Consider the following 27,253-nt stretch of genomic DNA (forward strand, 5'->3'; position numbering starts at 1 on the left):
TAGCGATCAAATGTGAAAGTCAATGATAGTAGGGTCTATTGTGGAGTCATGGTGCTTGTCTGGAGATTAATATCGTTGCGCTGTTATCGTGTCCCAGCCACCGTCGCGTCGATAGAGAGCTGGGAACTCCCCCAAAATGACTGTCTCAATAATGTTAAATCGCGCGTCTCTGCACGAGGTCACGCGACTTGGCGCAAACGCTAATCTGTATTAGGAAATATTGCATTCCTCAGGCTGCAAGAGTATCTATAGCCATCTAATATCGAGAATGCATCAGATGTCAGTCGTGTGTAGGGCATCAATTTATCAGTTACAAGGAACATAGAGACTTGTTGATTAATCTACTAGAATATCCACCCACGTTGGGATGAGAGATTATGTCCTCCTCAAGTAGAAGTCTATGTACACCATTGTCAATTCATCTACCTCATCATGTTCAACACAACGATTGGGACATGTTCAAGTTTGGAGCAGCAGTTTGTAATATGAGACCCATCATAAATCACATACAAGATCGAATTCATCATCATATGGGATCGTTGTCTGAGCTATCGGTCCTGCATTCGTATCACTTGCAGACTGCAGGTGGTTGATGCTAGCCGCCGTGGCCTGCACCGTTGATACTGACATGCAGCTTTCTTTATAGACGTCAATTCATGTCATATTTTCCTGTGAGCCGGAGAGTCAACATACTTAGCTGGTCCTGACAATCCTGCAGCGAGAAGGACGCCGATCGGTCTGTATTCGCGATCTATATCAAGTCCGGTCAGAGACAAAAGACAACCCGTTTTGGCTATCGACAGGATATACCTTTTGGCACGCATCAAATTGCTCATTACAGCTGTCAGGCACAAGCGTCATCAGCATTCCATCCCCCTGCTTTACACTGAATCAGACAGACCTCCGTTGAGCAGCCGACTCGAAATCCGTCTGTGTGATAAGCAATTAGCATGACCAGGTTTCGCAACCGCAACAGCACGACGCAAGAAACGGAACATACAAAAGTATTCCCACTGACACCGTACGGTCTCTCAGAGTTCCCGGTACTTGTCACCTACACAAGAGAGCATCAGTCTCGCTCCCACGAGCATGTGTAACCCGGTCAAAACAACTTACCGCAGGCGCGGCACCACCCAACGCCCCCGCAAAGGACTATCGCCAACGAATCCAATTAGCCACCCAGCCTAAAGATCCAAGCAGAGAGTCAAGAGGCGTAACCCGTACCTGAAGATCCTGTCGTTTTGCTAACGGTGGCGGCGCCGCCGCCTCATATACCAGACCTAGGGGGTCATGTCTTGACGCCGCCACAGCTTGAATCAGAGCAAACGACGACCAGAGACAGAGGAGACAGCTTGTCTGAGCGAACAGACAGAGCAAGGAGATAGGTGCTCTCATCTTGATTGCACAGTAGGCTTTAGCTGTGGATGCGCGCGGATATCAATACTCTGGGATGCGCTACAATCCCTGTATTAGGCGCAGTGACCCAATTGATCGTGGCTTTGAGCTTGCATTGTTTTGTATGATAACTGATTAGGAAATTCGTCGTTTGATTGAGTGCATGAGACGATGAGTAACCCATGCACGGAAGCTGAAGCGGGGAAAGGGAGCGGTTGTTTCAGGACTCAACCCTGGCTTGCTGTGGGATACCTAGCTACTCCGTATAGACTGAACTCAATCCGTCAAAGTCAATCTAACGACCGACCTGGACTCTAGCGAAGATATGCAGAACTTAAGACGCCATGATATGGCTTTGTTGTGATCCTTACTGGAACTGCTAATCTCAATTGCGTGGACACATCCGCAACTGTGTTATGGATCTCTACTCGACACGGCCTATCAAGTGCCCCAGTAATACGATTGTTGATAGAACTGAGTGTGATTTGGACTACTTTTCCGTCTGAAATTAAAACGTACATACATGACAAAATTTTGGTCAAATGGCTATGCAATGACAACCACTTTGGAAGAAGGAGAGACGGCGACGGAGATAAGTCGAACCAGTGCATTCCTGTACATAATGGAGTTGTTCGAAAGGGGGAATCAAGAAAAAGACCATCGTGAGAACAGCTGAGCTGCAGAAAGGAGCGTAATCAAAAGGAATGACGGACAGTCTATCGCGTGCCAGTGGCACGATGCAAGAAAAGATACGATCGCAGATGGCGAGGACGCAGTCAAAGGAAAAGAAAGCAAGGAAAAGAACAAAGATGCTTCCCACTTGTAAGCGCCAAATGAAAAAAAAAAAAAAAAAAAAGGACGTGCGTATACTCATACAGATGTACAACCTTGAAAGAAGGGTACCAAGGAACTGTCATCAGCTAAAGTGGCCTAAACGACCCTTAGAAGTTGGACGCAGCGTTAACAGGACCAGGGTTGTGGTATTGGTCGAGTGTACTTCTGAATGGCGTACCGCCAGCCCCAGGGCTGGGGGCCTTCTCTCGAGTACCGCTACCGACAGCTGTGCCACTCATGAGATCGGCAGCCTCATCGTTGTCGGCCGCGGCACGTCTTCTGGCACGGATCCTCCACATGACTACAGCAATAGCACCGATGATGATGGCACCACCAACACCCACCACGACACCGATAATGATCTTCTTCTGAGAAGAAGAGAGACCAGAGCTGGAGTCCTTGTTGGTTGAGCCGTTCAAGCTAGGAGAATCCGTCGAGCTGCTGCCTTGTGGAGAAGTGGTGGTGTACGTGGTCGGCACAGGTGTTCCACTGATCGTGTGAGTCGTGGTGATCGTCTTGACCACATCGCTCGAACTGGAAGTCTTCGTTCCGCTGGTCTCAGCTGCCGACGTACCATCAGAGGTGGTGGTAGATGCTGGAGTATCGTCTTTGGAAGTTGTGGACAATGTGGTTGGGGTAGGCGCAGGGTTATCGTTCTTAGAGGTGGTCGAGGTAGTATCCGTTGATGTTGTTGTTGTCGACTTTGTACTCTCGGAACTAGTAGTAGATGTGGTCTCTTTGGACTCAGACGATGATGTTGTCGAGGTCGTCGACGAATCCGTGGTGGTCGGCGCTGGGAGGCCAGAGGTGACGGCAGCTATGTCAGTGACTCCCTGGCTCTGGCCAGCCGTGACGGCCACGAGGGCCAGAGAGTAGAGGAGGAACGAGAGACGGACGACTCGCATGATGGGTGAGGTATGAGGCGTGACCGAGAGGTGACTTAGTCGAAGATGTCGAAGATCTCTTTACCGAGACGGTGACCGGTAGTATATGAGATGACTCGACTCAAGACGGGGCTGTGTTGAGACTGTTGACTGAGGTGATTCAAATAAGTGAGACCTCTTTGGCGCGTGAAGTGCAGGTGTTTCAAGTCAGGAGAGGCACACAGTGACAGAGGGGTTAACGAATGACCAGATTCGAAGAGAAGGCACGATGTGCAGGCAGCGAGCGTAAGGGAGGCGGGATAAAAGGGAAAGGACTGGAGGAAGAAGAAAGGGTTGGAAAGTCAGAAGGTAGGAAAATAATCCAAGACAGAAACCGTCGCGGGTCTGTAATGGTACCCAAGGGATGTTGTACTGCCAGTCCACAGGTCTCAGATTTTGGCCTGACCCGGTACCACGTTACCGTACCACCATACCATCTCTGGAAAAGCCCAAACACCCGTGCCAGCAAATAAATGTACGGATCCAAGACTAGCGCTGCAACTGAGTCACCTGGCCAATAGCCACAAAGCAGCTGAGACAGTCTAGACCATGCTTCTCCAATGGGCATACAGGAAAGAATTTTAGCCGGAGCTAGGACGCCCTGACCTTTGATCTTTTAGTTTGGTTGGCATACTGACTGCTCGACGAATCCGTCACCTACTGTACAATGGTAGTTGGCCTTGGCGTGGTATTTTCCATCGAATGTCGGGCTATCGGCTCCCTTGAATATGCCAGCCGAACACTGCATAACATCAACTATCTTCCTACTACCTAGTTAACTAAGTTAAAGCTCAACATGCTTATTCATCAATGCTGATCAATGCTGCTATTTTAAGGCACCCACTTAATGAACATTTACCATACCTTACGCACTACCACCGCCCCAGCCGCTTCTTGGAGTCCTAATACCCACCACTTAAAGAGCTTCGGCATGCTTTGATGAGCTCTCTCCTCGGATCATGCGCCATTAATATTAGCTAAGCACAACAAACATTGTCATGAGTCTCACTCAGTCATCGCTCCATGTCTATGGATGGTTAAGAAGTGCTCGGACACAGGATATATGGAATATATCTGTCATGAAGGTATCATCAATACTCCCTTGGATCGACCATCTACCATTCCGTAAATTACTACGGAAATCTTCCCTTTATGGCAGTGATGGATCCTATCTTACGTGTGCCGCACATGCCGACGACATAACTATGCAAATACGCTTTTGTCACGGGACAAGACATGATCCGTAGTTAGTTATTTCTTCTGACAGAATTCTCCCTGTATGCTTTATGCGCAAGGGAGTCTGCCAGCTTGTTATGCTACTAAGATCCAAGGAAAGTACTATATATAAGATAGAGCTGAGAGAGGTACATACATAGGACGTATGACAGCGTAGCTTCACTTCCAAAGGCGAGTAGTCTGTCAAGCATGGATGTTCTTAGCGAAAACTCTGGCATTAAAACATCTGAAGTCGAAACAGCGCAAATAATACTTCGTCGCCGGAACACGGCGGCACCTTCGAAAATCGTACTCGCATGACTACAGGCGTATGATACTTCGGAGACATATGCATAAATGGGCTCACGTGTGCCTCCTGCAGGTACAATACTCGGACGGTCATTGTTTACATGAGATCCATCATCTCGCGCCATGGTTCAGCAGTAGTGGCCGAGATGGCCGAGATACACGTTGTGCTCTTCATAGACCACCCCGAGGGTGTCATTACCGAGGTGTTACTTTTAAGGGCTTCTGTAGGATCATACACTATATGAAATGGGTTCGTTTCATTTGTCGTCAACACTAAGCTACACGTTGAAGAAATCAACATGAGTAGTACTATCCATGTATATATGCTTCGAACTTCAAAGCCTAGCCAAACAGTCCATATAAATCGGCTGGGCAAAGCGGAATGAAGCAAGACCTTCTTCTTCGGATGGAATGAGGGTTGCAGCTCACGGCGCGAGGAAATCTGCAGCCCAATCTTTATCCGGTCTAGCCAAAGCTCAACGGTATAGACAGTTTATCGCGAATGAGGCGGGGGAAGCCAAAGCAGAGAAAGCGATGGATGGGTATCATTGTAGGTCATCACAAAACAATATCGTACATCGACTCGTGACGTGAGATATCTAGAATCTGGTAAAGTCGGGTTCATAGTTTATTCGGCGGCTTGCCCTTGAGCTGATCTTTGATTTCTTCTTTGAAGTATTGGAAAAGCTGTTTGAGGCCGGGACCTATGGACAAAGCCGTCAGCACAATCTCTTCAGAGAAATGATTGTTTCTGGTGCAGTATCTCGCATACCATTCTTTTCAAGCTTGGTACCTCCCATTTCCTCGGGAGGTACACCGTGCCTGAGGTGTTGAACCTTTTGGTGGACTCTTCCGACCATCCTGTGAAATGTCGGGCTGGCCAGCAGCTGTAGTCAACAAGTCAGCTTTGCAAATCCTTTTTGAGATGCCTTGAAGGCAAACATACCCGTGCAGTTAACCAAACCTACTACAAATGTCAGTCAAACGCTGGCCATCGAGACTTTGGTCTGTCAGATGGGGTGCTACGTACCTCCAGGGTTCGGAGCCAAAAAAGCTTGAAAACCATTTGTGGACTGCTGATAGTTATTTTTCAAAGCTTATAGAAGATAGTCTCATGTGATCGTAGGCGTCAGCGGAATCCATCAGGCACCCATAAGCTCTGAGCGTAGAGCACAGAGTGAAAGTAGTAGCCGGATTTGGCGTGTGATGGCTGGGAGTTGGGAAGAAAAAAAGAGGCTCTGCGCCACGCTCTTATGCGCGTTTTAGCCTTTTGTGGCGCGTTTGACAGCTCGACCAGTCAGAAGCGGGGATTTGCTGTTCTAATGATCATTCTCGTTCTCCATGGAAGGAAACAGAGTTTCTTCGCCTCCAAGTCAAGATATTTTGGATATACATATTGATATTGAGTAGTGAGAACAGTAGGACTGTATTCTAGAGGTCAGGATGATTATTGTTGCTTTGTTTTGTAGCATATTACTCCTCCTACACTTCTTTGCAGGTCTCTAAAAACACCTAGTAAGAGCTCTTCTATGGATACTTATGTCGTCTTTCTCCCTTTCCCCTACTATATGTGTTTTCTTCCTCTATGTGATATCAACATCCTTCTTTAGCGATTACATCACTAGACACACCCCAACAATTCTATCCTAGCCTTTGTTCTTGAAAGTTGAAACGTCGCATTCGACACCATCAGACGATCCTGTCCCTCTTCTACTCCCTTTGTTCCTTCTTTCTCCCAACAACTACTCTCCTTATATGCTGCTTTCTTGTGAATATATAATGATCGGCAGGTTCCTGGCCACGTTCTAATCGACTTTTACATTAATCTTGCAGGTGCGGGGAGACCAAAATTGATCGCGTTTCGTGAGGGGCTCCAATAATCTCTCTTCATTATTTCTATCTTTTTTCGTAATTTTCCTCTGGATGAATTTTTTCCGCATTCTATACCTCTGGTACTATCGACCTTAACGGCCCTTGATCGTGCCTAGCATTGGCGTCTCGAAAGGAAAATCTTCGCTGCCTTCGTTACCTCCTGCCTCAACGTAGGAGAAACCAGTCGAGATTACCTCTTCCATTTCGTGGACCTTAACGGTGGCCTCGCGACCGACCCGATTCTATACAAACACTCATTCTTCCCTAGATATTAACCGACAGCAAGTTGTTCCTGTGAGACCTGAAAATCTGGCCAAGAAAATCACGACCAGGGGCAGCTGCCATAGCTGTCCCGATCTGTCCACGCTACAGATATCATCCCTGCCACACCCCTCCAACGGCACGAGCGACGACCCATCGGACGGTAACGCGGGGCAGATTATTACAGCACCACCCTCCCGCTCCCCTTCTCCAGATACTCTCAGTTTCCGCAGCGGCACTCGAAAGCTTGCTTCAACTCGAAAGCGGGTCTCGAAGAAGGCGCGCGGCGTCCTAGGCAAGGTTCGAGCCTTCCAAAGGATCGCTGCGGCCAAGATGGCGCATCCCACCATCAAGATCGATACGAGTGTCCAGGCGACTAAGCGTGCTCTACCGGAAGATACTGAAGGTGGTTTCGACGTTGTGTCCGGTTCCGAGTTAGATGATCCCGGCCTGGAAGCTGGTGATAATGAACTCGTTCCCCCGTTTCTGTGCCAATCTGCCATCGGTCAGTATGCGCCCGTCGGATGACAACTTCGGTTGCCGATCGCTGCACAAGACGTTATTGTCCTGAAGTGTCGCAGAGTCACTGACGCTTCATTATTATCCTAGAGATACACCAGAAATTTGAGGAATTGGAATGGCTACAACGGGCGCGCTTCGCCGAGGGGATGCTGTCGAATGACCCCGCCCACCGTTGGGCTTTGGAGGCGGATCCCGAGGTCAGGGCTCGAAACCGATATATGAACGTGCAGGCATGGGCAAACTCGCGCATCCATCTCAGGGTGCCGGAAGGCGAATGCGATTTCATCAATGCATCGCCCATCGTCCTTACTGATTCAGTGTCTCAGGAGGAGAGGAGGTACATTGCAACACAGGTATGTGGGCATCCGTATGTCATGGCGGGCCTATCGACCCACTAATTCTTGTGTGTGAAAAGGGACCGAAAGTAGGCCACCTTGCTCATTTCTGGCACATGGTATTCCACGAAAGCAAGGATGTTGCTGTCATCGTCATGCTCACGCAGACGGTCGAGTTGGGCCGCGAGAAATGCGCACAATACTTTCCTCTAGACCATGACCGGCCTTCCATGATTCTGCGGCGCGACGAGGATGACCCTTTCGAACACAACGAGGAGTACGAAGAAGCGAATGACAACATAATGGGCGAAGTCACTCTATTGGAATCGAGCTTTGACCAACACTCTCGCTCTGAGGTTCGCAAACTGCGACTCACCTTGGCCAACGAGTCAAAGATTGTCTGGCATTTCCTTTTTGCTGGCTGGGCGGATTACTCTAAGCCAGAAGGCGAGGACCGCGAAGCGCTGCTTCGCTTGATTGAGCTCTCTGCGTCCAAATGTTCATCGGATAACCCACGGATCGTGCATTGCAGCGCTGGTGTTGGTCGCACCGGCACTTTCATTGCATTAGACCATCTTTTGCGGGAACTCGAATCGGGGCAGCTGCTCAAGGTGACCGACCCGCAAACCGATCCTGTTTTTGAAACAGTCAACCGAATGCGAGAACAGCGGATGATGATGGTCTATAACGAAATGCAACTGCAGTTCATCTATGAAGTGCTCCGCGAGCAGGTCGACCTTAAACTTGGCAAGACGACGAGCTACGCAGGGCGGAGATTAGATGAGAGATCTGCGAAGATGGCCAAGCTATCGAACAGTTCCGAGTATCTACCTTCCCATAAACCTGAGCTGGAGCCAGTCACTGATAGTCCCTCGCCATGAGGAGCTGGCCTGGAACGCCAGGAAACTCTGAGCATGAATGAAGCACTCCGATTACACATACCCACGTTTCGATTCTGCGTACATACACCCCTTGCCTTCAGATACAATCCACCTGTCTTACGTTGACGACTTATCATGATTTTTCCCTGGCCTGCATTGCGTCTATTCGTCACTATCGCACATTATCGCATACCGGATCATGTTTGACTACTTCATTGATTACTGACTCCCGTGCGTTTGCTCGTGGTCTCAAAGTCGTTCTTCCTCTCCCTGGTCGGAACTTCCCAGCAATAGAATTGGTGTAACATAAACTTTCTGAATATGGTTACGAGGAATATAATATCCAATGCATGTTTCTTTAAGAGTCGTTGTATCGACTGGATTGCCTGTCAAGGAGTGAAGGGTAGGTTAGGCTCGCGGAAACCCATGTGCATGTAGACCGCAAGTCACCTGAAAGATCCCATTCAGCAAGACAAAAAGTTGATTTATAGGTTCTCGCTGAGTACATGCGACGCCATAAATTCCAAGCAGAATTTCCCGAAGTAGAGGGTGGTATATAAGCACGAGAAAAAGGACGATATAAATGTACAGCGTCAGCCCAGAGATTCACAACATAGCCATAAATATCATAAACAAGGATTTCTTTTCCACAGAGGCAGTCGTTAAGGTAGACGGAGGCATATAGACATGACAATGGATGGGGCTCATCAGCGATGAGCGACCTGTAAATGCACACGTCGGTGGTGCTTTTTCTAATCTGCCCAGCGCAACGGGCAAGACCTTACGACTCAAAAACAAACCGCAAGCCGAATCAATCAGTCCGTTTCGCGCCCTCGTCGTTAACAGGCGAGACCTTGGACTCCGGACCCCGCCCCGGAGCAGCAGCGGAATACTCATCCGCCCCCTCCTCCGTATCCCAGGTGTCCGCCGCATTCTCATCCCAATTGTCGACCTCCTGCTCCAGCGACATCACGCCCGATTCCTGCGGCCCGAGGCCACTCTCCGAACCGCCAGCGCCGCCTAGCTCGACGTCATCCCCGCGCTCGTCGCCCAGCGCCCCGAAGCGGGCCTTGCGCCGCCGCTCTAGCATCCGCCGGTGGTACCAGCTGCATAGGCCGACGGCGCCGAGGCTGCCGACGAGGTTGGCGAGGATGTCGAAGGGGTCGAATGGGCGGTCGTTGGGGAGGATGGCTTGGACGATCTCGGAGCCGATGCCGAGGGCAAGGGTGCAGATGAGCAAGGTCAATTGCAGAGAGCGGCGGCGGGTGGTATCCGGGATCCAGTAGAAGACGAGGGAGAGGAAGAAGAAGGTGACGACGTGCAGGAATTTGTCGTTTGGTTGGAGATTTGATGGGATTGAGGAGGAGGTGCTGTGAGGGAGCAGGCCGATGTAGGCTGCGAGGATTAGGAGGAAGAGAAAGGCACCTGTGTGTCGTTAGTTAGGTCGCTGTGTTGTATTGTCCGGAAAGAGTAAGTGATGCCTGAAGCTATAGGTGCAACACTTGGACTTCGAACTTACCTGCGAAGGGGTAGCGGATTCGCATGGTGAAAGGAGAACTGAAGGTTTAAGGACCTCGAAGCTATCTTGGAGGAGCTGTCGGCAATTAATTAAATGAAAGGAAACGGTGATGTCTCGCTGCTGCTAGTCTACTGATTGATTACTGGCGACCTTCCGGGTTCGTCATGTGCTGCTGCATCTGGATGGGTTGCTGCATTATAGTCCTGAGGCGCAAATAATGGAGAATATCATCACTCGAGGTTGACAACAGAAGAGAAGATACTGTTGACAGAAGCCATACTGACAATCATATTCGTCCTATTGTCTTTTTTCCTTTCTACAAATAATTCACTAGAGAGATTGCTCGTGATGATCGTCTGCTGCCTCCAACCTCGAACTGCGCAATTGGTCTGAAACTGCGGCAGCCTTTCCGCCTTCACGTTCAACCTCACCTCATCCGTTCGCGCAGAGATCCTCATACAGAAGTGTCCATCTTCGCCATCAATTTTCATCCCCCGCGCCATCGGTTTTGGACCGGGAAGAATCTTCCTGTGACTTTTCTCGGTTGGGCCTTTCTCTCTATGTCTTTTTTTCCCTGTCGACCCCCACTGTTCTTTCCCTCCTGGACCTGTTCCTAAACGTGGAGAAACGAGCCCCCTCGCCCGCCCCAGAACCGGGGTTTTGGAGCGAGCATGTCGCTCGGTCACCACCACACCTGGCAGCCACCAGGACGTCTCCGGCACGCCGACGATCCCAATGACTTGCGGTCTGTCAATGGCTACTCTAAATCTTTTTCCGGGCTCAAGACGCCGCAAATGCGCGCCTCTGCCGGGGCCGATGGCGCTCACGCGGGTACTTTGATATCGGAGTCTGATACCGCGGCCGATGAAGATCCACGCATTGCCACCTTTCGCGATTTGTACAAGCGCAGCGAGGCGAAAATAAACGCCTTGTTTGCGAAACAACATACCGCAGAAGAGGACCTCGGCGCTGCTGACATTGAGACGGAGGAACACGAGTCCCAAATCAACCGCGCCGACGAACCGGTGTCGCTCCCCGTCGCGCCTAAGAAACCGGCGAGAAAATTGGACGATGATGATTATGACGAATATGACGACGACGATGAGGAGGAGGAGGAGGAGGAGGAGGAGGAGGAGGCTGAGGCTCCCACCCCGCCCAAATCCAAGTCATCTGTTCCGTCCCATGACCCTAGCGGTGTCCCGTCTCCGAAGCATCTTCCGAGCACCGCTGCATCGGTTGCGGCCGATAACCCCAAGGAAGTGAAGAAGGAGACACTTGAGGACATCCGGAAGAAGCTGGAGGAGGACAAGAAAGCCACCGAGGAAGCGGCGCGGAAAAGTTTCCACACCATGTTCCACACGTTAGAGAACGACAGGGATGCTATGCTGGACCAACAGCGTCTAGAAGAATCCGAGAGGCAAGTAGAAGCTGAAATGTCAAGTCAAGCCAATGCGGGCAGCACCAATGCGAACGCGAGCACGGACGGTTACGGCTCCCTCAGTAATGCCAACTTGGGCGCTTCGAGTCTGACCTTGAAGAACCTCATTGCGCGCATCGACATGAAGCGCAACATGGTCCAAGCGTCGGACGCCGAACTTCGAAGCTTGATGAGCGAAGTCCGCAAGAATCGAAGCAAATGGGCCAGTGAAGACAAGATTGGCCAGGAGGAGCTCTACGAAGCTGCCGAGAAGGTGTTGAGCGAGCTCAAGGCTATGACAGAGCATTCATCCGCTTTCTTGACTCGTGTTAACAAGCGAGATGCTCCGGATTATTATACCAGTAAGGGACCATCCTCTTCTCTACACGCGAACCTGTAGTAGTATGAAGTAACAGTTGTACTGATCTCCGTCGCAGTCATCAAACACCCGATGGATCTGGGGACAATGACAAAGAAACTCAAGGCGCTTCAGTACAAATCGAAACAGGAGTTTGTCGATGACCTCAACCTCATCTGGTCCAACTGTTTCAAGTACAACACGAATCCAGAGCATTTCCTGCGCAAGCACGCCATGTACATGAAGAAGGAGACCGAAAAGCTGGTTCCCCTCATACCGGATATCGTCATCAGAGATCGCGCTGAAGTCGAGGCGGAGGAACGAAGGATGCAGCTTGCGGAGCTTGACGGCGCCGAGGAAAGTGACGACGAACCTATAATGTCGTCGAGAGGCAGGAAAGCACCCGGGAAGTCGGCCGCAAAGAAGGGCACCGCTCCGGCTCGGGATACTCCAAGCGCATCGGAACCTCCAGCTTCTCAGCCGCCCGCGCCTGTACGTTCGGATTCCGATGTTGCCATGGAGGGTGCTCCGAATGGATTCGCGACGCCACCTCCGAGAACCCAAACACCTTCTGACCCTGCCGGCGCCGGAACGGGGCTACAGGGTGTCCACGGCGACTCGATGGAGATCGACGGTTTACCAACTCCAAGCAATGCACTGAGCGCTCTAAACACACCGGGCATAGAGATTGAGGATCCTGAATACAAAGTCTGGAAGCAGGTCACAAAGAAGGACCGAGCTGTCATTGCTGCGGAGCGCCATCGCCTTTTCAAGGGTGACAAGCTCAACTCGGACGAACCGGCCTTGCTTAGGACAAAGCATGGAATGAGAAGATGGTTGAAAAACCAGAAACAGGCCATTGCAGAAGGCGATCACGCCCGCGATGCAAACTCGCAGGCCATGGAGGCCGATGCTGCTGGGGAGACCTTGGCCGAGGGCATTGCAGGTGACGAGGAAAGGGTCATTCCCGATTACTACGACGTCATGTCTGGTGTTCCTGATCTCCCCGAACAGTTGCTGTGGAGAGAAGATACCGATGGCAATGTCATTGATGCATCAGAGGAGTTTCTGAGGATTCTGCCAAAGGGACTATTTGTTCAGCCGGATAGCAAGCTCTCTCGAAAAATGGATGCAAACATGCGGCAAATGCAAGAAACACGAAAGATCTGCTCGAAAATTGGGATTGTTAAGCAGATGCAACTGCAAGCTCAGGTAAGTCTCGGTTCTTTGCTTGGTAGCTAGGAACCTCCTAATCTGTCTCAGATGTATCAAAATCAATTCCAGAAGTACAATCCAGAACCCTTTGTTGAGGCAGATGTCCCTCCTCATGTCATGAATGACGAGGGGCCAGTGGTGGCTCCTTGGGTCTGCAAAGCTGCTCTGCAGCGCTCAGTTGCCAAGATCTTTTATCATAACGGGTTTGAGGAGTGCCAGCCGTCAGCTCTGGACGTAGTGACTGATATTGCTTCGGACTTCTTCTTGAAGATTGGCGAGACCATGAAATCCTACATGGAAGCTCCGAAAGTCCCTCCTACTGAAACCTCGTCCTCGACTTCACAGTGGAAGCGGGCCTATACTGAACCGGAGATCGTCTTACACACTCTCTCTTCGGTTGGAACAGACGTGGAGTCCCTCGAGTCCTACATCAAAGATGATGTCGAACGACTTGGAACAAAATTGGCCACTGTGCATGAGCGCATGCGGTCCCTGCTTTCGGAACTCTTGCGTCCTGCCCTTGCGGACGGCGGTGAAGATGGCTCGAAGGCATTTGCAGATGGAAGTGAGCAGTTCATCGGCGGTGATTTCGCTGAGGACATCGACGAAGACTTTTTCGGATTTAAGGAGTTGGGGCTGGATAGAGAATTTGGCCTGGCAACGCTCAGCGTTCCCCTTCATCTTCTTCAAAACAGGATGTACAATGCCGCTCAGGCCCAGAACCCAAGGTATGTCACTTTTTTATTGTACTTTGACTGCGAACACTGGAGCTAATCTTCTAAAAGCGCTGCTCAAGCCGTCACACTCTTCCCACCTCCACCTCCCTACCCGCGTGTCACATCAGAATCAGTGTCCAAGCAGATCGGTCTGGTGCAGGAATTCTTCCGTGCCAAGCTACAGGCAAGCAACAACGAGCCCCTTGTGGAGGATCTCGAGCTTCCGCCCAAGCAGAGACCAATGGCTGCGCGACCGCGCCTTCCGGCATCTGGCAAAATCCCTCCCCCTTCTGGCCAACACGGCCTTACTACCAGTCCGCAGAAACGGCCACTCCCGCCGTCCGCTCCCGGGCAGTCAGCTGTGCCCAGGCCCTCTTTCTCGGAGCCTAGCAAGAAAAAGGTCAAGAAGAATAGCGGGTCGGCAGGCATCCCAGGATCTACTGCCGAGGGCGGCGAAGCTGCAACGGGTATGGACGGTGCGCTACCTACTAATCCGGCCATGAAGAATCTGAAGGCCGAAGATGCAGCAGGAGATGAGACCGCGGTTTCGACAACCGAAGTCAGCGCTAAGAACGGACTTGACAGCTCCGCTGTGTCGGATGCCGTCGGTGGTGAAAACAGTGCTCCCACCAACACTGCAAATCCCGGCCAGAGCAAGAATAACGACAGTACTGTACCCTTGGCGAATGGAGCTGCGGGCGATGCGTCATGATTTATGACTGTGATGCCGGACCGGGTTGACTTTCATTGAGGATATTCAGGTGCTTCCGGACGCCTTGGAGAAGACTTCTTGTGTATTGTAACTTTATCATTATTACTATCTTTATACCTGGCCTTTCTTTCTCAACAAATGTTTTCTTACCCTTTTCCTCTTTTTTCAACGATTCATCCCTCTGAGTACCAGCGCCCTCTTGAACATAAAATCAGCTTTGTACAAACGCCTTGAAGCTTTTCTCCGCAATTAGACCAGACAGCGGACGCCTCAATGCACTTACACTGCTGTCCCTTCCCTTGTCTGCAATCTAACTAAATTTGATCATCACACCGTCAACCCAAACAAGAGAACATAGAATATCCCAGCTCCAGTGGTATACACCTCAGTCTTTCGCTTCTCTCCATCCCATCTTCCCGATCCCATAATGATCACTCGAGACTCGCATGACCAGCACCAACTCTACTCCTCCGACAACACATCGTCTGAAAACACGATTGTCTCTTTGTCTGCACTTTCTTCTTCTTTTCTTCCTCGTTTTGTTCGCCTGCCCGGCTTTTGTCGGAGTTTTGTTGGCTTATTGTATCGATTCTTGACAGTCATGATTCCTTTAATCGATCCGAAGTATCGCTCTACTTCTTTTTATGAGTACTGTCTATCTCCATGGTTGTATCTCTTGTTCTATGTATGATTGCCTACAAGCTAGCCGTTGGGTGCAATGATCCGGCAAGGGTATTTGGCATATTATTTGAAGGAACAGAAGAGATAAATGCACCTCTTCAACCACTACAATTTCCTAAGTCCGTATGGCCCCTGTCTCAGCATAACTTCAACCCATTCCGCCGAAGCTGTAGGAGTTCGTGGCATCAGCCAGGCCGATAAGCAAGTAAGACAATTTACGAAGCAAACTACGCGCACATCCTTACCGCGAGGCCATTATACGGATATCTAGAGAAGTCTTACGAAGCTGAGGCATGTCCAAGGTAATATGACTTCTAATCTACGGTTGTTAGGGCCATTGGATCAGGATTAAAACAGTAAAATGATTCCCATTAGGTAAAATTCTGGCCAGCAACGGCCATCTCGTCAGGTCCATCCGTCTCGCCGGAGTGAGTCAGTCGGTCCCAACTGGATCAGCTATCACTGGCCCGAATTCCGAGTGTAACTCCGTAGCTAATAAATCGCAAAACTAAATCACAAAAGCACAAAGTTGCAACGGGGGAACCAACCAAGCAAGTTGTCAGATTTGGCTGAGAACGAGTCGTGACTGCTGTGCCAATCTCAGATGTACCACATTCCGAAAGGCAGACGGTTAGAGGTACCATGAATGGGCAGAAGACGGGGATCGACGGGGCGGTCCTTCGGCTTGGGGTTCGTCATCTTCACCTCAGGACCGCTCTGAGGACCAGAGCTAGCCGGGACATCCTCATGGTGCCGTGCTCGAGTCGCAATGAGATGAGCATAGTAGACAGCGGGGACTATAATTTGTAATACGTTAGCAAAGTCAATGTCATGCAGCAGGAGAAGCGAGCGAGTCAGAGCAACTTACAGAGAGACACCGAAGTTGTGGAGCGCATGTATTGGTAACAGTGGTCGTAGATCATATTCTCGAGCTCTTGGGCCTTGTGCTTGATCTGGTCCAGAATCACATGGTAGTGCACAGGACGAGAAGTTCCCTGGAGCGCGATGTGCGAGTAAAGAAGGAAGTCCCAGTCGTGAGGGCTAGTAACATCTCTAGTAATCAGAGTGCCAGGAAGGGGGTTGCCATTGCGGTCCGCGGAGTTGCGGTCGCCAGGACGCGGGAAGGCACGCAGGTGATGACGTTTGTTCGCGACGATAACAGTAAACTTCCCCTTGAACTGATCTTGGGTCAGCTTCATGAAGATGGCCTTCATATCAAAGACCTCCTGCTGAAGGACCTGTTCGAATTGTCCGGTGGAGACTCCATCTCGGAAGTAGTAGACGTGCTCCGGAGCTCTGCCTTCTCCAACAGTGGCCATCCATTCACGAATCAGGGGAGTCAAAATAACCTCAATGTTGGAAGTAGCAATGATTTCAAGGCGATCTCCATTCGCCTCGCAGGCTCCCCAGTAGCGGCCACCGAAAGCGTCCATGCAGACAGACATTGCCGCCATGGAAGGCGACCAGACACCCAGAGGAGAGTGAGTCACATCAGCACCGATGATCATGGAGCGAGGACGCAAAGTTGCGTCAGTAACCTTGGGCACAGCACGAGCAGTGGTGCCACCAAGCTTGGCATTGACCTTCATCAAGACATTAGAGGCGTACTGAGGGTTAAGCTTGACACAGTGACCGGACTGCAAGACTTGAGAGGGCACACCCCAGCGGCAGTCGCAAGACTTCTTGATCCGTGTGTAGGTAAAGGAGTTCTTGTCCGGAACAATGATCAAGAGAAGCTGGGGATCTTTCTGAAAACTTTGACCAGTCGTGTTGTAGAGACGCTTAATAGCTTCGCCAATGTCCTCACGAAGCTCAAGGATGTGGGGCTTGTTTTTGATCATACCGCCATGCCCGGCGTATGTCTTCATGAGCAAGTCACAGAACTGCTGAACCTGGGTTTGGTTGATAGCGTTTCGCTTTCCAGGGAAGAACCCCACACCCCACGCTTCTAGGGGTCTCTTGTTTGGCTGGTAGAATTTCTTGCCACGCAGATCCCAACGACCGTTGGTGCCAGGAGACAGGCGCTGGTTTCCGCCAAACTGAATGTCGGGGCTGGGCAAGAGACGAGCCTTGGTGCGAATCATGTTGCTGTCGATTGCAACGCCGAAAGTGTTGAGGACCGGGTCTTTTGCATGGTCAAGCATAGCCTTCGACTTGTGGATGGAATTGAGACGATCCGCCGGACGGGATGCGGCATACTTGATCATAGCTGAAGTCTGATACTCATTCAGCTTCCATGGGTAGCGGTGGAGTCCGTGGATGGTCAAGACTTCCATAGGGTAGACAACGCCTTTCTTGGTCATCTCAACCATAGGAAGCTCCCAGTAGTTCAAGGTGAGATTATACTTCTTCTTGAAGTAGGCCTCCACGCTCATCTTCTGGGTTTTCCCGGTGGCTTTGTCCTTGATTTCAATGGTGTACTGGCGGGCGTTTGCGTTCAGCAAGCCCTTGACGATGAAATCGACACCAAGGCAAGGACAGCCTTTGTAATGCGGCTGCACCCCGAGCTTGCGAAGGCGACGGTGAACCTCGTAAAAGCCAGTCGACTCAGTAACACCACCATGACCGTCGGCAACAGGCTTGAGAAGGTGCATCAGGTGCTGATGGTCCCGGCAATCGAGAACCGCCATAGCGGCGCCCATGAAAGAGGTCCGCGCCCAGAAGCAGGAGTTGGACACATCGACATTGACAATGAGACCACGGCCCTAATGCAACAGTTAGTCAAGATATTGATTAGCTCAACAAGAGAGTCCTGCTTACCAGTGCAGGACGGATCGCCTGGTAGACACCCTTGAAGGCAATGACGCCGTTTCCGAGATCTTGGTTTTCTCCGTTGGGGTCGAAGAAAGAGCGGCGAATGGCGAGGAACTTGCCGCTTGGATGCTCGCGAAGGACATGATCGAGGAAGTCTGTGGCTATTAGTCACTGAAACTGAACACGCTGAAGCTCAAGCAAACGGTGTACTTACTCATAGCCTCAAGGACCGCCTCCGACATAGAGGTGCGCCCAGTAAGCCAGGAGTTCAGAACAGCCAGGTTGACGGTCTTCGTGGGACGAACAGTCAACCGAAAAGTGTTGCTGGTCCTACCAGCAGGCCGGCCCTGTTCCACATCGAGGTCGACAACGACGTTCAAACCGTTGGGGTAGTTATTCATGGACCTGTGTATGTTAATCAGCGATTGCTCGAAGGACAGGTTGGTATTAGCACATACCAGGCAAGCTTCTGACCATCGAAGACGATCTGCTTCAGGGCGGCCTTGCGAGCATTGCAATTCCAAACTTTCTTTATGACCGCATTCTTCTCAACGCCGTTTCCAATTTGAACCTTTGCCTTTGTTAGCAAGGTGCTGCTCCAATGATTGTCTTGTTCGTTCGATTGCAGGAAATACTTACGTCGTACTGGTAGACATTACGAGTAGGAAATTTGGTGATGGGATAGGCGTTCATAAGAACTTCGATCTCCTTTCCAGTCTGATTGTGGTTGGGACGGGCAACGGTCTCGACAGGAACAGAGTACTTGGCAACTTCGTCAGCATTCTGGATACGAAGATGGCGAAGGCCGCCTTCAAGTTTGTTCATGTACTCGAAGTCCTCCATGATGAAGATGGTAATGAAATGAAGCAAGTGTTGTGAGCAAAGAAACGGGTGAAATAGTGCCGTGAGTCAAAGACAAGAGTCTGCGTTTGCATGAGAGGGAAAGAAGAAGGCACAGCAGGGGAGAAGAAGGGGTTTATATAGCTTTGCCGTCGCCATGAGAGGAAGCTGACATGGCATAGATGATGTGAATGTGAAAAAGGACTCCAAGATTGAATATCGGCTTCCTACATCAATGGGAAGCTTGTAGCCGGTGAATTGATGCAATGGATGCATTGGGTCGTTTGATAGACAAGAAGTGTGAATGGGCAGAGCTTGAAGTGGGCAGCGAAGGAAGACCATGTAAAAAAAGCATCAATTGCATGAGGTGGTAGTGAATAAAAAGAATGGACCAGTGAAAGAGACAGGGGAAACAGGGTATTGAAGGACGGCAGCAACAGATAATTGCATCAACCTCCCGTGGACAATAGGATTGTTCTCAAAGGTATGACCCGGCGGCAACACAAACGCCATTCGCGGAGGAATCATTTTTGTCTTTTTGCAAGATCCAACTCGAGAATCGACTTACCAAGTGGTTGATTTGGAATGCACCCATTGTCAAGTCAAGATTCTTGCACATGTCCGTGACGAGCTTTGGACGATCCAAAGCAGGATCCCCAATGTGACCGCGTCCTGGCGCAGCCATTGTTGCTACTGATCGGGTATTTCGCTAAGAGCCGTTTGCTTTCTGTTTTTTGCCCGATTGTTAGACTGACTCGGATACAGATTTTAATCGCAGGATCGAACGCAAAGGACAGCCGGACATTGGAAAACTGAAGAACACCAGCCATGCAAGCCGATTGTCTCGACGGACAACCTATGCTCCAGGGAAAGGTCAGGACTAAATATCAGCCTACTGCTTCTTTGAGAAACAGAGGGGAGAAATGTCCGAGGATACACGAAAGTGGCTCCGATGCTACTGATGAAGGTCGGCTATTGCGTCGATTGGGAGTACATACCTGGATAGACCGGACGGACAGAGCAAGCCGCAAAGTCGAAGAGAGAGTCGGCTTGAAGACGACGTGTAGGTCTTGTTGAGAACAGGGACGAGGGGATGATCAGCGTATTTCCAGGAGCCACGTCAGTCAAAAGGGTAATCTGGTCAAGTAGCAGTCTGCGAATGAGGAGGATGATGATGATGATGTGGGAGCGGTAAAGACAAGGGAGAAGGTAGACGGATGTCTCAAGGAAGACGACAAGTAGGATGCAGAGACAGCACAGCAGGTAAAGAGTAAGACTAGCAGGGGAGGTATGGATGGTATGGAAGGAGGAAGGAAGGAAGAGGGAGAGGAGAGAAGAAGGATGCTTAAATAGGCAGGAGGGAAGCACTGGCTCGTGACGCGATAGCTGGGATATCTGTAAGTGAGCGAGCCGGGGCAGGAAGATGAAGCTTGATGTGAGCAAGATGGCGAGGTGAGAGAGATGGGGATGCTGATCGAAGATGACAGGTAGCGAGGTGATATGTGAGATGATATGTGAGGTAATATGTAAGGCAGCAGATAGGTAAGAGTTGAGCAGAGAGAGAAGGACGGAGTGATCAGAGAGTGTTTTTGTTGACGACACGCTCACCAGGAGAGGAAGGCACACGTTCTGGTCTGTTTGAAGAGTTTGTTGATGTGTTATTCGCCATGGGTAACAGCACCTGGTGAATTGGGCAGGTTCTAGTGAGGTGCTGGTGAGGTGCTGATGGTGGTGGTAGTGCAATGAGAGGGCTCTGCACAAAAGCAGCGAGCTGAGGTCGATATGATAAGGATAAAAGGTAAGATGTAAGTGTTTTCTGATCATAGAGGAAACTGAGAGATGTGGTTTCTGGAAGGAATGGAGAACAGAATGAAACACCTCTGCTATTTCTACACGGCCACTTCAGAAATGCTCTTTTGTTTTGTGGTGTTAACCAATGCCGGTTTGAGAATGTCCTCAATATACGATATGAGTCTCAGTTTGTGACCCTAAGACGCCCCTTTCTCTTTATATACCTACAAAGCCTCAGAACGTCCCGAACTCGTTGCAGAGCATCCCGAAAGTGTGGGTTGATATTATATGCGGGGGTTGGGTATCTTGGAGGCATTCCCTGCACGAGTCTCACAAATCTAATTCGAAGACCAATCGAGTCAAGGCTGAGCTTACAGGAGGTGGACAGGATCATGTCTCTCGTAGAATACTGGCCTTGAGAGGCCAAAAGGAGGCGCAGTCGGGGAAATCATGGTTTGCGGTGTTACGAGGGAGGGACATCCGAGGCCATTCCGTACATCAAGAGTCGCTGATTCCTAATTCAGGCGGAAGACGGGCCTTCACGGCTTAAAGGCACAGGCTAAGGGCGTTCAGCCAACCGAGTGGATTGTTGTAGAAACATGAAGGAATGGACCCAAAAGATTAATGGTGTATAAGAAGGAGAAACAGAACAATATGATTTAGCATTATGGTATTGACACTGACCCTCAGGAAGAGACATGAACACAACTTGGTAAACTCGAGAATCGATTGAGGGCTGATGCAAGCAGTAAAAGAAAGGATTATCTGATCATCAGGGACTCCATGTGTCATTAGTAGTATGCCATGTCTTCAACAACTGTACAATCCAAACCTGATCCGAAGATGCAATCAACCAAGAGAAACCCGAAGACTTCTCAGCCACCAAAGATGTTTCATATGAGGTTTGTGGTCGAAGCTATAACGACGTCTCGTCAAACAGTTCGAGAGAAGTCTGTGGGTATGGTAGCTTTGGGCGCAAAGACGATTCACTCAAGGCGAGTCTCGAATTCAGAGGCTGTCTTCAAGGCTCTTCCATCTCGAAGGGGGAACAGCCGAGAAGACGAATACTACCGGTACATCCCTGGAAGATCAATGCTGTTAGCTATCCAAACAGAGCGACTAGTAGACAGCTCGAAAGAAAAGAGAAGGAGAAGCCTTACCAGAAAATGGTTGCATTGGAGTCTGTGTAGTCCCGAGGCCCTGAGCTGACTGCGGAAGAGGAATTTGGGAAATGGAGCTCGGCATCTCGATTCTACGAATGAGATCGACCAATTTCTCAGGGGAGAATCTACCGGCCGTGTACGCGGAGGCTGGAGGGATGATGCTCAGGAGATGAACAATATCGCGAGGTAATGGAGCTGGTGAGCCTTGAGATCTGAATTGCGACCCAGTCTGGACATTGCTGAGTTGTGACCGCTTTTGCTGATCCAGTTGTCGCCGCTGAGTGGTCTTTAAAGGTGATTCAGCCCTCACAAACTTGCGGGGCCGGTTGTAGTCGTCGTCAAAGTCCTCCAGTGGTCGTTTAGGAGAGTCTGTGACAGAGCCTGGGTATCTCGGCGTGGGCGTACCATGCCGGGACATCGGTTGCTCTGTTGTAGGGAAGGCTGCCTTTGGTCGCATCTGAGACGGCGATATAATCGGCCGAACAGCGGTAGGGTCGAAAGTAGGAGCCGAATAACGGTGAGCAAATTGTTCCAATGTAGGATCTTCAGGAAACAATTCACGCATCCGATTTTCGAGGTTGATCACCTGAACCAGGTCGCCATATCTGGATTCGTACTCATGAAGAAACGCGAATATTGGCTTGGTTTTATGAACGTTCTCAGGGTTAGACGCCAACTTCCTGACCGTCATCTCGAACACTGCTCTCGCATCTGGGAGACGGTTAGAAATCGGATTACATTAGGAACACTGCAGTAACTTACTGATAACGTCGTTGATATCAATCAAATGCTTCAAGTATTCGAGTGCAAAATTCTCATCGTCCGGGAAGAGCTTAGCACCACGCTCAAAAATCTTTGTGGCCGCAGGGTCCTTATAGCAGTGGTACTCAATGAGGGCGCTGGCAATGTAGACGTCGCTAGTAATGCGACCTCTCTTGCGCGCATCGGCGAACACTTGTCGGGAGCCAGGCGTCTCCCCCGGTTTTCCTTTGCCCTGGATACGGCGCATGGCACGCATGAGGGCAATCCAGGCGAAAGAGATTGTCTTAGAAAGAATGCCGATTTGTATGGCATGTGCTTTGCGAACAGCATCGATCTGCGCATTTTTGACTGATTCTCTTGCTTTTGATTCACTTTGATCGTCATCGTCGTCATCAGTTTTGGCAGGTGGATTGTCGGCGTTCATTTTTGCAAAAGTCTCTTCAAGGCGTGCGACGTCTTGAGCTTCTCTCGTACGTGCTTTCGCAATCAAATCGTACAAAGCATCGAGTAATTTATCGTAGGGTTCCCGAACCTTCGCACCTCGTTTGATGGGATCTTGCTCAGACTCCGATGTAATTTCCAGTCGGTCCGCACGCTTGAAGGCAACAAGACAACTTTCAGGGTTAGCTTCCATGCCCTGCTTGAGGAACTCGTTTCCTTCATTCTCCAGATCATTCAGAAAACAGAACTCGGCCGCATCAAACCACATTTCTGGCAAAAATCTCAGGGCCATGAGAGCTTGTTTGTAGACATAAACAACGCGGCCCTTGAAAGCAGCAGGGTCTTCTTCTTTCAACACAAGTGGATCTCCCTTTTCCCACTTGATCCAACGCTTCCAAATATCAACCTGTTGAGTGAATTCAATATCACCATCAGAACCCGGCACAGGAGGCAATCTAGGCAACGTTGTGCGGATTAGATCCCTTGTGATATTTTGCAGCTCCGTATATGAGCTACGAGCGGTCATATACGCTGGTGACTGCTCTTGAAGGAATTTACGACCCTATAATGGGAAGATATTAGAAAGTGCAGAACCTTCGCAGAATCGCTCGAACTTACTGTAAGTTTATTCAGACCCATCTCGAACTGGTCATACTCTTTCCAGAGAGTATTAACAGCTTGAGTTGGAACGCAAATAGCTTTCTGATATGCCTTCCGTAACAGGTCCATCTTCTGCTGGTCTTGCCAACCAGAACCACCGACATTGCCTGGCCCGACTTAATGAACTGAACGTAATCCGACCAGATTGAACCCGAATCCTTGTCTACGCCGACGTGCTGAAACGCCAATTCATAGGCAGACGAGATAATCCTCCTCGCTTGTCCAGTTGTGTCCGTCGTCAAGGGATTGCGTCTGCGGACGTAATCCAGGTATACCGACCACAGCTGGACATCCGGGATGGTTAGAAGGGTTCGATTGAAGATTTGCTCAAGCCGATAAAGATCGTTGAGTTCGGATTCCATCTTCGCATACGCCACCCATTGTTCGGCCTGAGATCGGTCAGCTTTCTCTCAATGATGCTGAGGTGACTTGAGCGTACTCACAGCAAAGGGGAAAACCTTCAAAAATCGTTCAAAGACATCACGCGCGCTGTCAATTCTATTGCGGCTTCTGTGTTCATTGATCAATTCGAGCCAGGCAGGAATGTCGCCACGAGGATCCTCTTGAATTCGGTCTTCCAAGATGCCCACTCGATCGTGAGGCAAGCGACCTTTCGGGGTCGAAGGAGAATCCGGCGTAGGAGTAGCCGCCGCGCTGTCTTGCACATTTCCGGACTGTAAAGCATGTGAGTTGTACAAACTCTGTCCAGCGGCAACAGCCACATCACTTTTAGGGGCAACAGCAGGAGCTGGAGAGTAAGAGCTATGGGAAACATTGTTCAGGCTGGCGGACTGTTGCGCAGCATCATCCAGGGATACATCAGGGGTAGAAGAAGCTTCATTTTCATTTCCTGAGACGGACTGCTGAGGCACATTCGTAGCAACAGTATTCATGTCCTCAACACCAAGTACAGCAGGGGGCTCATAATCAGCATCACCCGCATCGTCCTCGTCTTCATCCTCAACCACAAATCCTCCGATTGTCCGGGTCTTAGGCTGCACAGATGTACCGGATGTTGGTACCGTAGTCGAAGCCCTAGACTCATCTCGTGAGGGTGTCTGAGAAGGATAGGATGTACCATCCGGTTGACTAGGATCATCTTCTGGTGGAACAGAATTTTGCTCAGTAGGGTTTGGCTCTGGAGAGGCACTGGAAGAAACATTTTCACTTTGCTTGAGATCTGTCAAGGAGGAAGAATATTGGTCTTGGAGTGTTTTTGAAGGATCATAATCATCTGAGTCTGAACTATCTGCACCATGCTCTTCAACAGCTTTATAGTCCACAGATTCCGCATTCATAGCCTGAGCCTGGAAAAAGGCTTTCTCAGCATCTTCTTCAGCCATGACAGGTTACGAAGATCTCAAACGCGACAAGACAAAATGGCTGCAAACGAATGGCCTGGCCAAGCAGTGTGCGATCAGTAAGTTGACCCAGAAGATCTGCGGCAGTCGCTCACCTACATTAGATGAGAAAAATTTGAAGTAATTGACCAGGAAGAATTCAAGGACAACACCTGAAAATGCAAATGAGAGAGATCAGCGTCTGCTGACGAAAAAGGAACCGAAATGTGCAGGACAAAGAAACTCCCGCATGGGGCTGCTGGAGGTGGCTGTCGCACTGAGCTATTAGCAGAAGCTGCAGATGTCATCGCGGTGGGGTCACGTGATGGAGGCGGTGAGGCGCGACAGAGAGGAGGGACGCGAGGGCAGCGCGTCGGGGTAATTACTTACTTCTTTCGGTTGGGAGTTGCGACTTGCATGATTTATCCCCCTCGATGGAAACTGTGTTTATTATTTCTTCCCGACTTCTCCTTGTTAAATAGTTTTCACTTTTTGTACAACCATCGCCTCGTGCGTTTTCCATATCTCGTTCGTCAGAGGCCCATTATCCTCCCAAAGAAAAAGTTTCCTGAACCTCATCTAACGCTATCACATATCAATCACCATGTCCGTCGTGTCCCTCCTCGGGGTCAAGATTGTTAACAATCCCGCCCCTTTCCTCGCTCCATATCAATTCGAGATCACCTTTGAGTGCCTCGAACAGCTCCAAAAAGGTGACATACTCAAGATATTCTTTACAGCTAGGTTCAGAGTCACTAACAAACTGAGTTGCCAGACTTGGAATGGAAACTCACTTACGTCGGCTCTGCTACGTCGTAAGTCAAGGCTGTCAGGGAACAAATGTTGGTTTGCTGTTGCTGACCTGAGTAGTTCTGAATATGACCAGGAACTCGACTCTCTTCTTGTCGGACCCATCCCCGTTGGTGTCAACAAGTTCCTTTTCGAGGCCGACGCTCCGGACCTGAAGCGAATCCCCACTTCAGAAATTCTCGGCGTCACAGTGATTCTTCTCACTTGCAGCTATGATGGCAGAGAATTTGTCCGTGTTGGATACTACGTGAACAACGAATACGACTCGGAAGAGCTCACCCAGGACCCTCCTGCCAAACCGATTATTGAACGAATCCGCCGAAATATTCTTGCTGAGAAGCCGAGAGTGACCAGGTTCGCTATCAAGTGGTAAGACATTCCCCTCATTCTCATTTACAACCACCTTAACTTACTCTATCTTTTTCAGGGATTCTGAGGAGGATGCTCCAGCCGAATACCCTCCTGACCAACCCGAAGCGGATCTGGAAGACGATGGCGCTGCTTACGGCGCTGAAGAAGCCGAACTCGAGGCTGCGCTGGTCAGAGAACTCGAAGAGGCCGAAAGAGATGCCACCAAGGGCGGGGATCACGAGATGGAAGGGGCAGAGGAAACTGTTGGCAAGGAGGACGAGGAAGAAGACATCTCCGACGCGGAGAGTGAAGATATTGAGGATGAAAGTGACGATGAAGAGGATGACATCGACGAGGAAGAGGGTGGAGATCGTGATGAAGACGTAGAAATGGGCGATGACACCGAATCGAAAGATACCAACGCCGCCAGCGGGCATCATCAACAGCAGGACATCATGGTGCACTGAATACCTCGCAGTTTACCGCCCATCTTTTGGAATATCCTCATTTTGCATGATTTTACGATTGTGTTACAACGCTTACGACGACCGAAGCTATTCGCCTGGGCCATGTTCTCTAATTTTGCAGCATTTATTTACATGATATAGAAACCGCATAATTTGAGAAACCTATCACACCACATCTTTCTTAATTCGGATATCATACTCAAGCAAGGACCAAGCCAGGGATATGCACGTTCACCGTTTATAGTTATACATTCCTTTCTGCTATGGACATAGTTTCTACAGGATTGCTGTGGCCCTGGCGACACGACTGTCCCCACAGCAACTCTGTATGCAAGGTATTCGCTCTCGATGGTTGACCGTTGTCCGGATACTGAGTTGGGCGATAGACCTGTGCCAATCCTCTTCGCACCAATCCCGAAAAGCAGACCATCTCAAGCAATGGTATTCACCTTCTAGTCTGTGAACAGCAAAGCGAACTGCACTGTGAACAATTCGCTTCCCAGCTTTGGACCTAATCAGAGAGGTAATATCTGTCTCCAAACACACTCATCAGCCTCCCTTGGTGCTGAAGGAGAGAGCAACAAGTTCAGCGTTGTCGTCTAGACCTATAACAGTCACTTCACCTCAAGCATCACCGTCTAATTGAGCAGCTCAAAGATTGCAGTGCCTTGCTTGAACAGCTTCAATATCTGTCTCGAAGCATAATGAA

At 50.0% G+C, this 27,253-nt stretch overlaps 10 protein-coding genes across 10 annotated transcripts; 3 read left to right on the plus strand and 7 right to left on the minus strand.

The window, feature by feature from the left end:
• Positions 1-399: 399 nt before the first annotated feature.
• Positions 400-1,575, minus strand: P174DRAFT_444147 (uncharacterized protein). Its single transcript, XM_024828012.1, has 7 exons — positions 1,225-1,575; positions 1,117-1,152; positions 1,001-1,054; positions 902-930; positions 811-841; positions 694-751; positions 400-638 (listed from the first exon to the last, which is right to left on the minus strand). The coding sequence occupies exons 1-7, from the start codon at positions 1,393-1,395 to the stop codon at positions 496-498; spliced, it is 522 nt and encodes a 173-aa protein (XP_024680710.1). The 5' UTR covers positions 1,396-1,575; the 3' UTR covers positions 400-495.
• A 657-nt stretch (positions 1,576-2,232) lies between these two features.
• Positions 2,233-3,472, minus strand: midA (putative cell wall protein). Its single transcript, XM_024828013.1, has one exon. The coding sequence runs from the start codon at positions 3,132-3,134 to the stop codon at positions 2,337-2,339; it is 798 nt and encodes a 265-aa protein (XP_024680711.1). The 5' UTR covers positions 3,135-3,472; the 3' UTR covers positions 2,233-2,336.
• Positions 3,473-4,435: 963 nt separating this feature from the next.
• Positions 4,436-4,910, minus strand: P174DRAFT_260603 (uncharacterized protein). Its single transcript, XM_024821490.1, has one exon. The coding sequence runs from the start codon at positions 4,799-4,801 to the stop codon at positions 4,472-4,474; it is 330 nt and encodes a 109-aa protein (XP_024680712.1). The 5' UTR covers positions 4,802-4,910; the 3' UTR covers positions 4,436-4,471.
• A 9-nt stretch (positions 4,911-4,919) lies between these two features.
• P174DRAFT_453353 (uncharacterized protein) lies at positions 4,920-5,886 on the minus strand. The gene is made up of 4 exons (XM_024829151.1): positions 5,707-5,886; positions 5,623-5,640; positions 5,449-5,563; positions 4,920-5,380 (listed from the first exon to the last, which is right to left on the minus strand). Exons 1-4 carry the CDS (start codon positions 5,740-5,742, stop codon positions 5,298-5,300), a joined length of 252 nt encoding a protein of 83 aa, XP_024680713.1. The 5' UTR covers positions 5,743-5,886; the 3' UTR covers positions 4,920-5,297.
• Positions 5,887-6,848: 962 nt separating this feature from the next.
• On the plus strand, positions 6,849-8,547 carry ptpB (tyrosine protein phosphatase PTP1; the record flags this gene model as incomplete). The annotated part of the gene is made up of 3 exons (XM_024822535.1): positions 6,849-7,314; positions 7,419-7,684; positions 7,747-8,547. Coding segments are annotated over 3 exons (1,533 nt in total), but the record flags the coding sequence as incomplete, so codon positions are not given.
• Positions 8,548-8,923: 376 nt separating this feature from the next.
• P174DRAFT_514478 (VanZ family protein) lies at positions 8,924-10,377 on the minus strand. Its single transcript, XM_024832083.1, has 2 exons — positions 10,067-10,377; positions 8,924-9,972 (listed from the first exon to the last, which is right to left on the minus strand). The coding sequence occupies exons 1-2, from the start codon at positions 10,089-10,091 to the stop codon at positions 9,359-9,361; spliced, it is 639 nt and encodes a 212-aa protein (XP_024680715.1). The 5' UTR covers positions 10,092-10,377; the 3' UTR covers positions 8,924-9,358.
• P174DRAFT_411153 (SAGA histone acetyltransferase complex subunit SPT7) lies at positions 10,318-14,634 on the plus strand. The gene is made up of 4 exons (XM_024824263.1): positions 10,318-11,845; positions 11,921-13,053; positions 13,105-13,784; positions 13,842-14,634. Exons 1-4 carry the CDS (start codon positions 10,738-10,740, stop codon positions 14,482-14,484), a joined length of 3,564 nt encoding a protein of 1,187 aa, XP_024680716.1. The 5' UTR covers positions 10,318-10,737; the 3' UTR covers positions 14,485-14,634.
• A 921-nt stretch (positions 14,635-15,555) lies between these two features.
• Positions 15,556-18,762, minus strand: P174DRAFT_506086 (putative eukaryotic translation initiation factor eIF-2C4; the record flags this gene model as incomplete). Its single annotated transcript, XM_024831289.1, has 6 exons — positions 15,556-15,962; positions 16,034-17,870; positions 17,926-18,074; positions 18,134-18,324; positions 18,378-18,490; positions 18,559-18,762. 6 exons carry the CDS (start codon positions 18,760-18,762, stop codon positions 15,766-15,768), a joined length of 2,691 nt encoding a protein of 896 aa, XP_024680717.1. The 3' UTR covers positions 15,556-15,765.
• A 2,402-nt stretch (positions 18,763-21,164) lies between these two features.
• Positions 21,165-25,131, minus strand: rna14 (cleavage polyadenylation factor subunit RNA14). The gene is made up of 6 exons (XM_024828014.1): positions 24,020-25,131; positions 23,728-23,965; positions 23,535-23,692; positions 22,476-23,478; positions 21,711-22,424; positions 21,165-21,631 (listed from the first exon to the last, which is right to left on the minus strand). The coding sequence occupies exons 1-6, from the start codon at positions 24,917-24,919 to the stop codon at positions 21,618-21,620; spliced, it is 3,027 nt and encodes a 1,008-aa protein (XP_024680718.1). The 5' UTR covers positions 24,920-25,131; the 3' UTR covers positions 21,165-21,617.
• Positions 25,132-25,317: 186 nt separating this feature from the next.
• Positions 25,318-26,716, plus strand: asf1 (nucleosome assembly factor ASF1). The gene is made up of 4 exons (XM_024824264.1): positions 25,318-25,629; positions 25,692-25,731; positions 25,787-26,095; positions 26,154-26,716. The coding sequence occupies exons 1-4, from the start codon at positions 25,521-25,523 to the stop codon at positions 26,542-26,544; spliced, it is 849 nt and encodes a 282-aa protein (XP_024680719.1). The 5' UTR covers positions 25,318-25,520; the 3' UTR covers positions 26,545-26,716.
• Positions 26,717-27,253: the final 537 nt, after the last annotated feature.

Source organism: Aspergillus novofumigatus, assembly GCF_002847465.1.
Source record: "Aspergillus novofumigatus IBT 16806 chromosome Unknown P174scaffold_6, whole genome shotgun sequence".
Taxonomy (NCBI): domain Eukaryota; kingdom Fungi; phylum Ascomycota; class Eurotiomycetes; order Eurotiales; family Aspergillaceae; genus Aspergillus; species Aspergillus novofumigatus.